At 63.4% G+C, this 11,234-nt stretch overlaps 1 protein-coding gene across 2 annotated transcripts in view; it reads left to right on the top strand.

Moving 5' to 3' along the window:
* The first annotated feature begins 4,315 nt into the window (after positions 1 to 4,315).
* FGFR1 (fibroblast growth factor receptor 1) overlaps positions 4,316 to 11,234 on the top strand; it is a 28,591-nt gene continuing 21,672 nt past the window's right edge. Inside the window, exon 1 of one of the 2 annotated variants that reach the window (XM_068920718.1) lies at positions 4,316 to 4,397. In XM_068920718.1, the coding sequence (XP_068776819.1) occupies positions 4,336 to 4,397 (62 nt within the window). In that variant the 5' untranslated portion in view covers positions 4,316 to 4,335. The remainder of the gene's footprint in view (positions 4,398 to 11,234) is intronic. The other variant, XM_068920717.1, reaches the window with a different exon arrangement.

The following is an 11,234-nucleotide window of genomic DNA, read 5'->3' as shown; positions in this document are numbered from 1 at the left end:
CAGGGAATGCCTGCAGGAGAGCATCCTTCACCTCCCTCCTCTCTGCACTGGCGTCTCTGTTTGGCGTCCATGGAGGCGCTCGCTCGTTCAGGACGGGTCCTGCTCAGTCTCCTGAACGCTTCGTCTGCAGGCAAACCCTGCTGCGACCGCAGGTGCCCTGAGCACCCCTGGCCCTGGCGCTGCTCCTCTCCCCTGCAAGTGAAATGGTGCTCTGCTTGTTTGATTTCCCTTCATCACCATCAGAAAAGCAGCCAAGTAGCAGCCGATGGGGGACATTATGGTGCTTTTGAGATGCAACCAAGGAAGGAAAAAGCAGGTTTGGGTTGATGCTAATAGCAGAGAAAACCTCAGAGCAAGGAGAGTGCTTGGGAGCCACCGGGCTGTATTGCAAGCCCAAGGACCGGAGCCGGTGCTCTGCCCATGACAGGGCTTTGTGCTCTGCCCATGCCAGGGCTTTGCTCCAGGACAGCAGCACAGCTGGGCTGGGCTCCCGGGCAGGCCTGGTGGGCCCCATCCCGCCGTGGGGCAGAAAGGGGCCACATGCGGCCAAGGGCTGCGGGTGTGTGATCCAGCCTGGCTCGGCAGTGCCCGAAGTCCAGCTGAGCACAGGCAGCACCTCTAGCTACAGCCAGAGCCGCTAATAACACTTTATGGAGTTGGAGCAGAGAGGCGAGAGAGGGGGCTTCCTGTAAAAGGCTCTACTTAGCTTCTAAATCATGCCCGGGAGCTAACATTTTGCTGATTTTCACATGTCCCATTTCCCTGGGAAAGTTGGAGTTTTGCAAGCTGCCGGGCGAGCTCTCCGCAGTGTCCCTGCTGGCCTCTGGCAGGGTGGCACGGGGCTGGCCAGGCAGCCACGGGTGCTGAGAGGGGCTGGACTTCTCTCTGAGACGCTTCACACAAGCCCTGCCTGAGAACAGACTCCTCTCGGCATGGAGAACGGCTGCTGTGAGCTCCTCCAGCCTTGGGACAGCGGGGTGAAGTCACCACTAGTGACTCAGATGTTCTAGCACATGGGAAGTGATTTGCCAAGGTCAGACAACGCACCTGGACGCCTCTGCAGAACATCAGCAACGTCCTGAAAAGCCTGGCCAGGAGGCGGAGGGGGAAGCAGAGAAGAGACGAGTCGTGTCTTAGAGATGGGGAAAGAGGGCTGCACGGGAACTGGCCTGTCCGTCCGAGCCACGCCGCAGCCGGCAGAGGCTCCGATCAGGAGTCCTGAGGCTGGTGTCCTGCCCGAGCCGCGCTCCCTCCTGCAGCGCCCCGTTACCCGCGTGCGCAGCCACGCTCAGCGCACGTGCGCCCGGTAACGCGCTGCGGACGCGGCGCTCGCACGCACGGAGCCGATGCGCGTGCACCCTGCACGCCCCGCAGAGAGCAGGGCCACGCGCACGTGTGCCCCGGCTGCCTCCCACGTGCCCTGCCGCGTGCGCTGCCTTTCGCTTGTGGGGTGGCGCAGGCTCGAGCCCGCGAGCCAGCCGGCCGCCTGCGAGCAGCCAGCGCTGCACTCTGATGTGCCCCGGCCTTTGCAGGGCCAGCCCGAGCTGACAAAGTCTTTGTCAGCCAGATCTTTCAGGGAAAGCTCTTTGTTCTTCAGCGTTTGCTCCTGGCCTCCCCCTCCACAAAGCTCAACTAGATGCATCTGCTTTTGTTTTCTAAATGCAGAATTAGGGGCTGAAAAGAGCCCCTTTGTAGTGGGGAGGAGGGGAGAGCTGCAGATCTTTGACTGGGCAAGTTGAGGTCAGGGGGGAACGGCTCCTTTGTGCTGCCGGCTGGGCTCGCGCTGCTACCCTGCCCCTTCCTAGACCCGGGCCCTCATGCAAAAGTTTTGGAGACTTGGAGAAACTGCTGTGCAAGCAGTATTGGCAACATCCCACCACCAGTGCCGCTGCCGCTGCCCGGGCGGTCGGCTGCCGCCGTGGCTGGGCTGCTCGGCGATGCACATGGAGCAGGCCACCGCGAGCGAGACAGCCAGGTGCCGGGGACGGGCCGCTCGGAGCAAGGCCGGGGCGAGCAGGCTGCGGGACCAGCACCCTTGCCAGCCGCCAGCAACCCCTCCGGCTTCCTCGTCCTGGCCCCGGACAGATCTCGTCCGTGTGAGCGCACTGTCCCGGCCCCGAGGCCAACGGGATCGTTAGACCAGCACAAAGCTCTGCACGAGCGCTTGGCGCTTGGATGTCCGCGTCAGAGCCAGCCCGCGAGCACATCCGGGCTGCGCGCGGGCTCAGCCGAGCTTGGGCCGGGGCTCGGCCTGCGCGCGGTGAGCTGTTCAGCTGTCAGCGTAGCGCAGATGTGCTTTCAGTTTATCTTGGTCCTGTTCTTGATTAAGTGTAGTTGCAGTGAAACAAGCCCGGCTCCATGTGAAAATCGCATCTGCGTCGCCTCGAAAGCGTGTCACCGACGCGCAGGTGTGTGCGGGAGAGCGTGGCCCTGGGGACCGGGGCGGGCTGGATGCCCACGGAGCCGGCCCCGGGGAGCGCTCCTCTCCCCGGCCATCCTGGGGGTCTGTATGCCACCAGATGGTGACAGCTCGCGGTCACTCCTGCTCCGGAGCCCCAGTGCTGAGGCCGGGGGGCAGCGAACCCTTGAGCCTCCCAGGAGCAGGGGATTCTTGTCCTCATTTTCCGCCATCTCCGAGCACCGTAAAGGCCCACAAAGTTCAGTCTTCCGCCCCCGCGATGCAGCCAGGCAGAAAGCCATCCCCAAGGAGAGCAGCAGCAGAGGTGCGAGCCCTTCCCCTTTCCTCACAAGGACATGTTATGGCTGCAAATCCATCAGCTCCATTTCAGGGCCGACGTTATTAAGCCTGGGACAAAAGCTTAGCAGGAGGCATGGCTGCCCTGGGGGGGGGCAGGAGCCGCCCGGAGCTCTCTCAGGTCCCCGTGCAGCAAACCTGGCCCCAGCCTCGGTCCCTATAGCTAAGCATGAAGCAGGTTGGTTCCTGGCTGTCCGGGGGATGAAGAGAGCAGGGCTGGGGCTGGGGGGGGTCTCACTCCTCGGGGCAGGTGGTCCCTCCTGCAGAACGGAGCTGAGCCTGCTTCACCCGCCTGGAAATAGGAAGGTGCTCCAGCTCGCCGGGCTGGCCCTCTCCAGACAATGAGATCTGCTTCCTCCGTGCTTCCGCCTGCCCTCCTTGCCAGGTAGCCGCACCGTTCTTCGATCACCTCCTGGGAAGAGCTCGCCTGTCCGGCGAAAGAGAAAAAGCAGAGAGAGAGGAACATGCTGCCAGCCAGCACACCTACCGCCCCGCGGGCTGCAGCGAGAGGGAACCCACGCACGCAGAGACGCCCAGGCTGCCCCGCAGGCAGGCGCCCGGGGAGCCCGCCTGGGGCAAGCTGCGCATCACGGGGGCACTGGGGAACAGCTCTTCTTGCCCCATGCCACCGGCTCTCTTAGACACTCTTCCCATGCTCAACATGCCGGGGCAAGAGCATCCCGGTAGGCATGTTACCTTCCCCTCCCTCTCCCCTGTCCACACATCTGTCATCCCAGAAAAAAAATATTCAGTAGGTCTTGGCACAGCCATCTGAGCAGTTGCCTGAACCAGCAAGAGGCTGCTCCTGAAGACAGATGCCCAGCATTTGGTTCAAATATAGCTATGGTGATTGACAGGGCTAATTCAGTCTGTCCTCTTCCCTGTTATAACTTAATCACTTACACATTGCCTCACGCAGGTCTTTCACTACCAGCCAGGAGACGTCTTCATCCTGACCTACCCTGACTTTGAATGTGAGTCGGGTTTGCTCCTCTATCTGTGCTTCCTGCACGGAGGCCAAACCTTGTCACAGTCCGCATTACCCTGCGCGAGCCTGGCTTTGGGGGAGCTCGCCCGACCCGCAGAGATTGGGCCTGGGCCTGGGCCTGGGGAGGGTACAGCAGCTACAGCATATGGGAGAAAGGCTGGAGGCCTGACCAGCCGACACATGTATTGCCTGAGCACGCAGGGATCTTTCGGGGTGCTTTCCAAGTCTTCGTGCTCCGGACCTCAGTGGAGAGCTGCCCAGCTGGGCACAGCAGGGGAGGGGCAGGCTTTCCAGCAGCAGGAGTTCCTGGACGGCTCCCAGGAATGATTTGAGTCTGGCAACCCTTTGGAAAACTGCTGGCAGAAAGTGGGTGCCCCAGGCCTGGCTTCGCAGAAGGGCCAGGCTGGGGGCTCTGGGCTCCCCAGCGCGCTGCCGCCCCTGCGTGCCAGCGCGCCGCTGTCTCGGCGCCTGGTCGGCGGAGGCCCTGCCAGGAGGCCGGCGCCGCGGGACGAGGGCTCTGCCCCTGCTCCCGGCTCTGCCTCCCCCGGACGGCGGGGCTCCCGGCTCGCCGCTCTCCCGGCGCGCAGCAGCCATGAGCGAGAGAGGGGCCGAGCGCAGAAGGAAGCATCCCGCTGCGGAAGGGCCGAGCACCTCGTATGCGCAACCTGGACGGTTTTGGGGGGGGGGGGGGAACAGCCTTCGCAACCCAGCGGCGGCCCCGAGGCCCCGGGCAGGGGCCCGGCGGGGGGCGGCCGCCGGGCGGGCCGGAGCGCAGCCCGGGGGCGTCGAGGGGAGGCGGGGAGCGAGGGGGTCGGCGGCGACTACAAGCCCCAGCAGGCCGCTGAGGAGGAGGAGGAGGAGGAGGAGGAGGGCTGGGGAGGACGGCGGAGGGGAGCGCGGAGGAGGAGCCGGGGAGGAGGCGGCGGGGCGGTGCGGGAGCGGCTCAGTCCGGCGGCGGCGGGGACGCGGCGGCAGCGGCAGCGGCAGCGGCGCCCGTCGGGTCGGGTCGGGGCGGCGGCGGCGGGAGCGCCTGGGGCCGGCGCCGCCATGGGGCGGCCGCAGTGAGCGCGGCGCCGGCGGGGCTGCGCCCTCGCCCCGGCCGGGCACCCGCCATTGTTCGGTAGCGGCGGGCAGCGCGCCGCCGCCGCCCCGCGGGGCTCCGGTGAGTACCGCCGCCTGCGCCGCCCTCCCGCCGCTCGACGGCGGCCCCGGCTCGCGGGCATCGGGGCTTCGCGGGCACCGGGGGGGCTCCGGTTCGCGGGCATCGGGGCTCCTCAGGCACCGGAGGGCTCCGATTTCCAGGCATCGGGGCTCCTCGGGCGCCGGGGGGGTCCGATTTCCAGGCATCGGGGCTCCTCGGGCGCCGGGGGGGCTCCGGTTCGCGGGCATCGGGGCTCCTCAGGCACCGGAGGGCTCCGATTTCCAGGCATCGGGGCTCCTCGGGCACCGGGGGGGTCCGATTTCCAGGCATCGGGGCTCCTCGGGCACCGGGGGGGTCCGATTTCCAGGCATCGGGGCTTCGGAGGCACCGGGGAGCTCCGGTTCGCGGGCATCGGGGCTCCGCAGCGCACCGGAGGGCTCCGATTTCCAGGCATCGGGGCTCCTCGGGCACCGGGGGGGCTCCGATTTCCAGGCATCGGGGCTCCTCGGGCACCGGGGGGGCTCCGATTTCCAGGCATCGGGGCTCCTCGGGCACCGGGGGGGCTCCGATTTCCAGGCATCGGGGCTCCTCGGGCACCGGGGGAGCTCCGATTTCCAGGCATCGGGGCTCCTCGGGCACCGGAGGGCTCCGATTTCCAGGCATCGGGGCTTCGCAGGCACCGGGGGGAGCTCCGGTTCGCGGGCATCGGGGCTCCGCAGCGCAGCGGAGGGCTCCGATTTCCAGGCATCGGGGCTTCGCAGGCACCGGCGGCTCCGGTCCGTCGGGCTCCGCGGCCGGCGCTCCGCGCAGCGCGGCGGGGCGGCACGTTGGAAACGCGCCGGCCCGGGGCCCGTCGGGGGCCGCGGCCCGGGAGCCCCCCGCGGCGCCGGCGCTCCGGCAGCGCGGCCGGGCCCGAGGCCACCGCCCGGCGCGGGGCTGGCGCGGACCTGGCTCTGCCGTTCGGTGGCTTGTTTGCAAAGTTGCTGCCTAGCCGTTGTGTGCGAAGAGAAGTTCGCAAACGGGAGCCTCAAGGCTCCCAGAAGAAGATGAGTAAGGAGCCGGCACTTGCTGGGTTTTGTTTTGTTTAAGCCTCCTGATGTTGGGGCATTCCGGTGGTAACTGGGGATTGAGATGCTGGAAACAACATATCCTTAAATTGTATATTTCCTTTGTGTTTGTGAGGTGCCCATGGGGAGATGAGGAGATTCTGAGATTGTCTTTTATCAAAACTCTTTGCCAGGATCTCTGAGAGTCGTCCTTGTTCATACATGGCGAACGCTCAGAGAGTACAGCGTGCTGGCTGATGGCGTGTGCGATATTTGTCTTATCTGCTGGGATGATGTGCGTAACTAGCCGGGACTGTATTGGGTTTCAGATGGCATTTTTGGTTGTGGTATTTGTAATTTTTGCTGTTTTACCGAGTTGAGTGCAAGATCCAATCAGAGGCAGCTTGACTTATGTAACTAGCCGGCCCAGCTGAAAACACGAGTTGCGTATCCATTTGTAATGCGTTCAGGTTACACAGAGAAGTACTGGAGTCGTGGTGCGCTTCTCCTTCTCTGCCTAGATTGTTGAATAACTACCCAGCGTCTGAAGCGCTACGGCTGACTGGTACACAGTTCCTTCCGGTGAATGTTTAAACACCGAAGTGTGGTTCACCGAACTGCTTGTGTTAATAAAGCACAGAGGCTTAGAAGCTGTTCTTCTGCCCAGGTCCCGAAGCGAGTGAAATTGGAATTTGCTTTCAGACTTGAGCAGGCGGAGGCAGCGGTGCTGTGCCTGGGACTCGCTCGGCGGTGAGGGGCCGCGCGCGAGCGCTTGTGCAGAGGAGGCGGGGAGCCGTGGGGGCGCGGGCAGCGGCAATGCAGCGACCCCGCCGAGCCCTGCCGATGCTGCGGGGCCGGGAGCACGGACCCTGCATACCTCTCTGGCTAGCAGCCATTTTCCCCACACATGAGCACTTCCTTAATCTCTGCGGTGGCTGGCATGCACTATTGCCTTTTCCTTGTGTTGTTCAGGGAGGATTAAAATAAATCAGGATGGTCCCTGCCCTGACGGGGTGAAGGCAGGAGCAGTGCTCTTCCCTGCGTTGCAAAAGCAGCCTGCACGCGCATGGGTCGGTACCGGGCTTTGCTGGGTGCAAAGCGCCTGCCATGGGGAGCGCTGGCTGCTCCAGCCGTGCTGGGAAGGAGCCCAAGTTGCTTTCAGGTGCAAACTGGAGCTCCTTATTTATTTATGTGCCTAAAAATGTGAACTGCACTAGGAGCTGTTTTGGCTCCAGCCTCAGCAGGTTTTACCCTGATGCTCTGGCTCTGCAAGCCCTGGCTGCTAGAAGGGGCCGCTCGATGGAGAGTGAATTGCGATGCTCATCCAGCCCTGGCAATCCCACTTTCTCCTCAGCTTCCCAGGCCTTGCAGACCTTCTGCTTCTGGGGATGAAGGCAAATGCAAACAATAGGGGAAACATTTGCTGGAGAAATGTGCATCTCTCCTCTCCCAGCAGCTTTCCTTGGAGGATCTGAACGTAGCAAACCCCCATCCAGCTCCCTCTGCAGATGGTTAACTGGCCTTTGCCTCTTCCAGAGGATGGCAGACTGTGGCTGCATCCCACTGCCCCTGTCTGGGACATCCCGCACTGGTCACCAGCCGGGGCACTCAGCGTTCAGTAGCCCAGCTGAGGCTTTTGGGTACTAAGAGATGTTCTGCAGATCTGAAAATCAAGTCCTTGGAGAGGGATCCCTGGATTTGAGGTTGCTTCTGAACCTACCTTCCTGCCCCGTCTGCCAGACTCCCTGGTCACTCTGCAGGGTGCACACAGATAGCGTGCAGGGACCTCTCTCCAGGGATATTTCTGGTAGCTGTAAGGCCTTGCAACAGGCTCTAACTCATACGGCATGAAAGGGTTAACACTGTATGTATGCGGCACAGTTGGATGTTTATTTTTCCAAGCATGTGTCTGCTTTAAGCATTATAATTTTTCCCTATAGTTACATTTGCAGTTGTATTTGCTTTTTATTTCGGCAAATACTTGGTTCCTGACCTGAGCCATAGGCTGGGGCAGGGAGGTGTGGGCAAGGGGAAGGCTGTTCTCCCTCGTCCTGCCCAAGACTTTTGTCTTTGGCGTGCCCTTCTTTTGCAAGGGCACTTGGAGGGCTGCTTGCGTTGAGCCTCTGAGAAAAATTCAGCGTCTCTTCATGTACGTTTTGAAGCTGGAGCGCGTGTATGCCTGGCAGGTGCAAGGTCTTGGGGAGCAGCTCTGCTCTGAGCCTGACGTGGTGCCGTGGTCCCTGCTCCTCGTTTGCTCAGGCCGGTCCCAACCTCCAGCAACGCGGGCTCCTGAAACCTTGCTGACCTGGGAGCCGAGTTGAAACTTCTCTCTGTTGAATCTGGATTGCCCTGTTGGTTTTTATCGGCAGCTGGTTGGTGGCCCCGAGGCTCCCTGACGATCGGGCTGCCTCCGCGTACGCCCTGACGTGGGGACTGCTTGCGCAGACCGGTCCTGCTCGGCCGTGAGACGAAGCCTAAGAGGGCAGCAGGGCAGCGGGTAGCGCCGGCTGCTCCTGGGAGACCGACACTGGGGGCTCTCCTGCAGGACGTGGGACACAGCACCCGTCCGGGACCACGGGGACCCGTCCTGAACCATGCTCAGCTCCCGGGCGTCCCGGCCGAGCAGCCCTGGTCCGGCACTGGCGTCTGCGTTTGGCCCCTTTGGTGCATTCGCGGAGCATGAGCCAGGCGGCTGCAGGGGCTTCCCCGCTACACTCAGCCCGGAGGCATGGGCCTCCTCCCAGGAGCGGAGGAGCCCTTCCAGCGCCGCCTCCGCGGACAGCTCAGCCCTCATAACTCACAGGCACGGGACAGAGCGGAGATAAGAGTCCAGCCTCCGCGTCCTCGCCGGGGCCGGACTGAGAGGCTGCTCTGGGGGCGGCGAGGGAGAGAGGTTGCGAGAGGTGCGCTTGTCGTGGATGCACAGGCGTGCAAGGGCAGTCTGATAGCATCTTCGCTGGTGTGCGAGCGTGCAGCGAGCGTGTGCACCTGTGTACGGGAGGACGCGTGCAGGTGGGAGAGGGCGTATGGATGCGCACATGGGTGTTCCTGTCCGTGTTCCTGAATAGCTCCGTGGGTGTAATTGGGCCACTTGTAATTGCAGTCTCAGCAGACAGGTCTCTAAGGGGCAGTTAGCCGTCGTTCCTCCCTTAGCGCTTCCATTTTTAGTTGCTTAAATCCACCCCTGAGCAGTAAATTGCAGTGTGCCCGTGCCACGCGGGAGCGGGGAAGGTGCGTCCGAGGCCCGTGCCCCGGACAGGGCTGCAGACCCACCCTGCCGGAGCTGCGCTCCTTCAGAGCAAACGATTTCCTGCCCGCGTTCATAGAAAAGCTGTATAAACAGGGGGCAGGGTGGTGTCTTTGTTTGCACAGGTAGGAGCACGCTGCCCCCATCCTCCCCACGCTGCTGAGGGACGGGGCACGGCACCTGGCACGCTCCCGGTCCCCCTGGGAGGGCCGCGCTGCCCCTTCCCACCAGCGTAACCTCCTCTCCGAACAGCTCCTTTTCCCAGGCTGAGCCTTTCGGGGTGAGCGGCGGGGTCCGTGATGTGACCCCGGTGTAAGGACACGTCCCTGTCCCCTTTCCCGCAAGGCCATAGCTGCTTTCACACCCTTTTCTGCCCGGGGAAGCTGAGCATCGGTCAGGCACTTTCTGGCTCTTGGCCCGCTTCTCCCTTCCTCTTTCTCCCATGGCCTCTCCTAGACGTGGGGCTGGTCATCGCTGGTGAGCGATCCCTCCGGGTCGCGGTGGAAATACGCTGCTGTCGAGCCCCTGAATCAGCTGGAACGCACAGCTCGGAGGTGCCTCTGGAGCAGGCTTTCGTTGCGCTTGGAGCCAGCACTGACTCATCTTTCAGGAACTGCTGGAGGCACCGTCCCCCCTCGGCGCGGAGCGGGCAGAGCGCGGGAGCGCGGGGAGGCCCGCGCAGACGCTCCGCATTAGGGCATGTTCCGGGGAGCATGTGCAGTTGATAAACAAAACCGCTTAGAGACAGAAAACAATTTCCAGAAATACCAGAGACTTTTCCGCAAAGAATTCCGCCTCCCCCTTCCAAACCCTGATAAATTGTTAACATTCAATAACTATTTTAAAGCGCACTGCCTGGCGCCCGAGAGCGCTGGCGCTTGGAGATACCGCTGGCGTTTGGCTGCTGGGTGCCGCTTTCGCTGCCCGGCCGCTGGTGTCAGCGTGCTGGTCCCGAGGGCTCCCGCGCCGGGGCAGGGAAAAGGCAGCTGGTGCCCCCAAAAGACTGAGCTTTCTTGAGCGACAGAGTCTGTTCAGGGCATTTCAGCTGGAGCCGAGCGCTGCAGAGAGCGCCCGGCGTTAAGCGGCAGTCCCCGGGAAAGGGCTCGGGCAGCTGCAGCCCAGCCCCGGGGCAGACCCGATGCTCTAGGAAAAGGAAGCGAAGGACCCAGTTTCTGCGCCCGAATGCAGGGACGGGATGTCCAGGAAGCAGCCCCCGGGGGTGTCACGGAGCCCCGTAGGACAGCTCGCGTGGGGAAGATGAGTAGTGGATTATTAGTCACTACCGTTATTACTCACTGGTTTTAGCAGCGCACGTTCTAGAGAGATGCCGCGCGGCGAAAGGAAGCGCGTTTGCACTTGGCAGGTTGGGAAGTGCTCAGCACAGCGCGCTGAGGGTCGCGAATCGGTTTGGAGCGATGCTGGGTGGGCTGAGGGCGTAAAGCCCAGAGGTGGCAATACGTCCTCTGGCTGAGGAGGTCCGTTAGCCTGCCGGAGCTCGCAGGAAGGGTTTTGGGGATGGCACCGTCCTATACCCACCCTGTTCCTTGCATTTCTTCCGGAGCATCCGCTACGAGCCGCTGCTGGTGGCGGTCCCGGGCCAGCAGGGCCTGTGGTCCGACCCAGTGGGGCCGTGCGCAGATTATGCAATTAGCTGGCGAGGCTCCCGCGAGCCGGCTCTCAGCCGAGCCCAGGGGGACAATTAAGCACTGCCAGTGTCGGGACCTGGACTGGAGGCTTTTGCACAGTCGCAGATGTGTCGTGGAGGGTGGAGCGCAGTGATTTGCTGAAATCCCCCTGTGGAAAGCAGTTGGCCAGGCCGGCCGAGTGGGTTTGTGCTTTGGCTCCGGCCGTTCCCCCGGAGCGTGTCTTGGCAGCGCTCCCCGCTCCGCGCGGGGAGGAGCGGGACGGGGCCAGACGCGGGGCCCGGCTCACCGGTGGGAAGGGGGCACCCAGGGGGCAGGAGCCGATCTGCTTGGAGAGCCACCCCGAGCCAGGAACCGGGGCGCTCGTGGCTCCCCCGGCCCGAATCCTGGCCGCGCGGGCGGCGCGGCGGCCGT

The sequence above is a fragment of the Struthio camelus genome, chromosome 27 (genome assembly GCF_040807025.1).
Source record: "Struthio camelus isolate bStrCam1 chromosome 27, bStrCam1.hap1, whole genome shotgun sequence".
Classification (NCBI taxonomy): Eukaryota; Metazoa; Chordata; class Aves; order Struthioniformes; family Struthionidae; genus Struthio; species Struthio camelus.
Note: the sequence above shows the minus strand (reverse complement) of the source record. Positions and strands in the feature narration are given on the sequence as shown.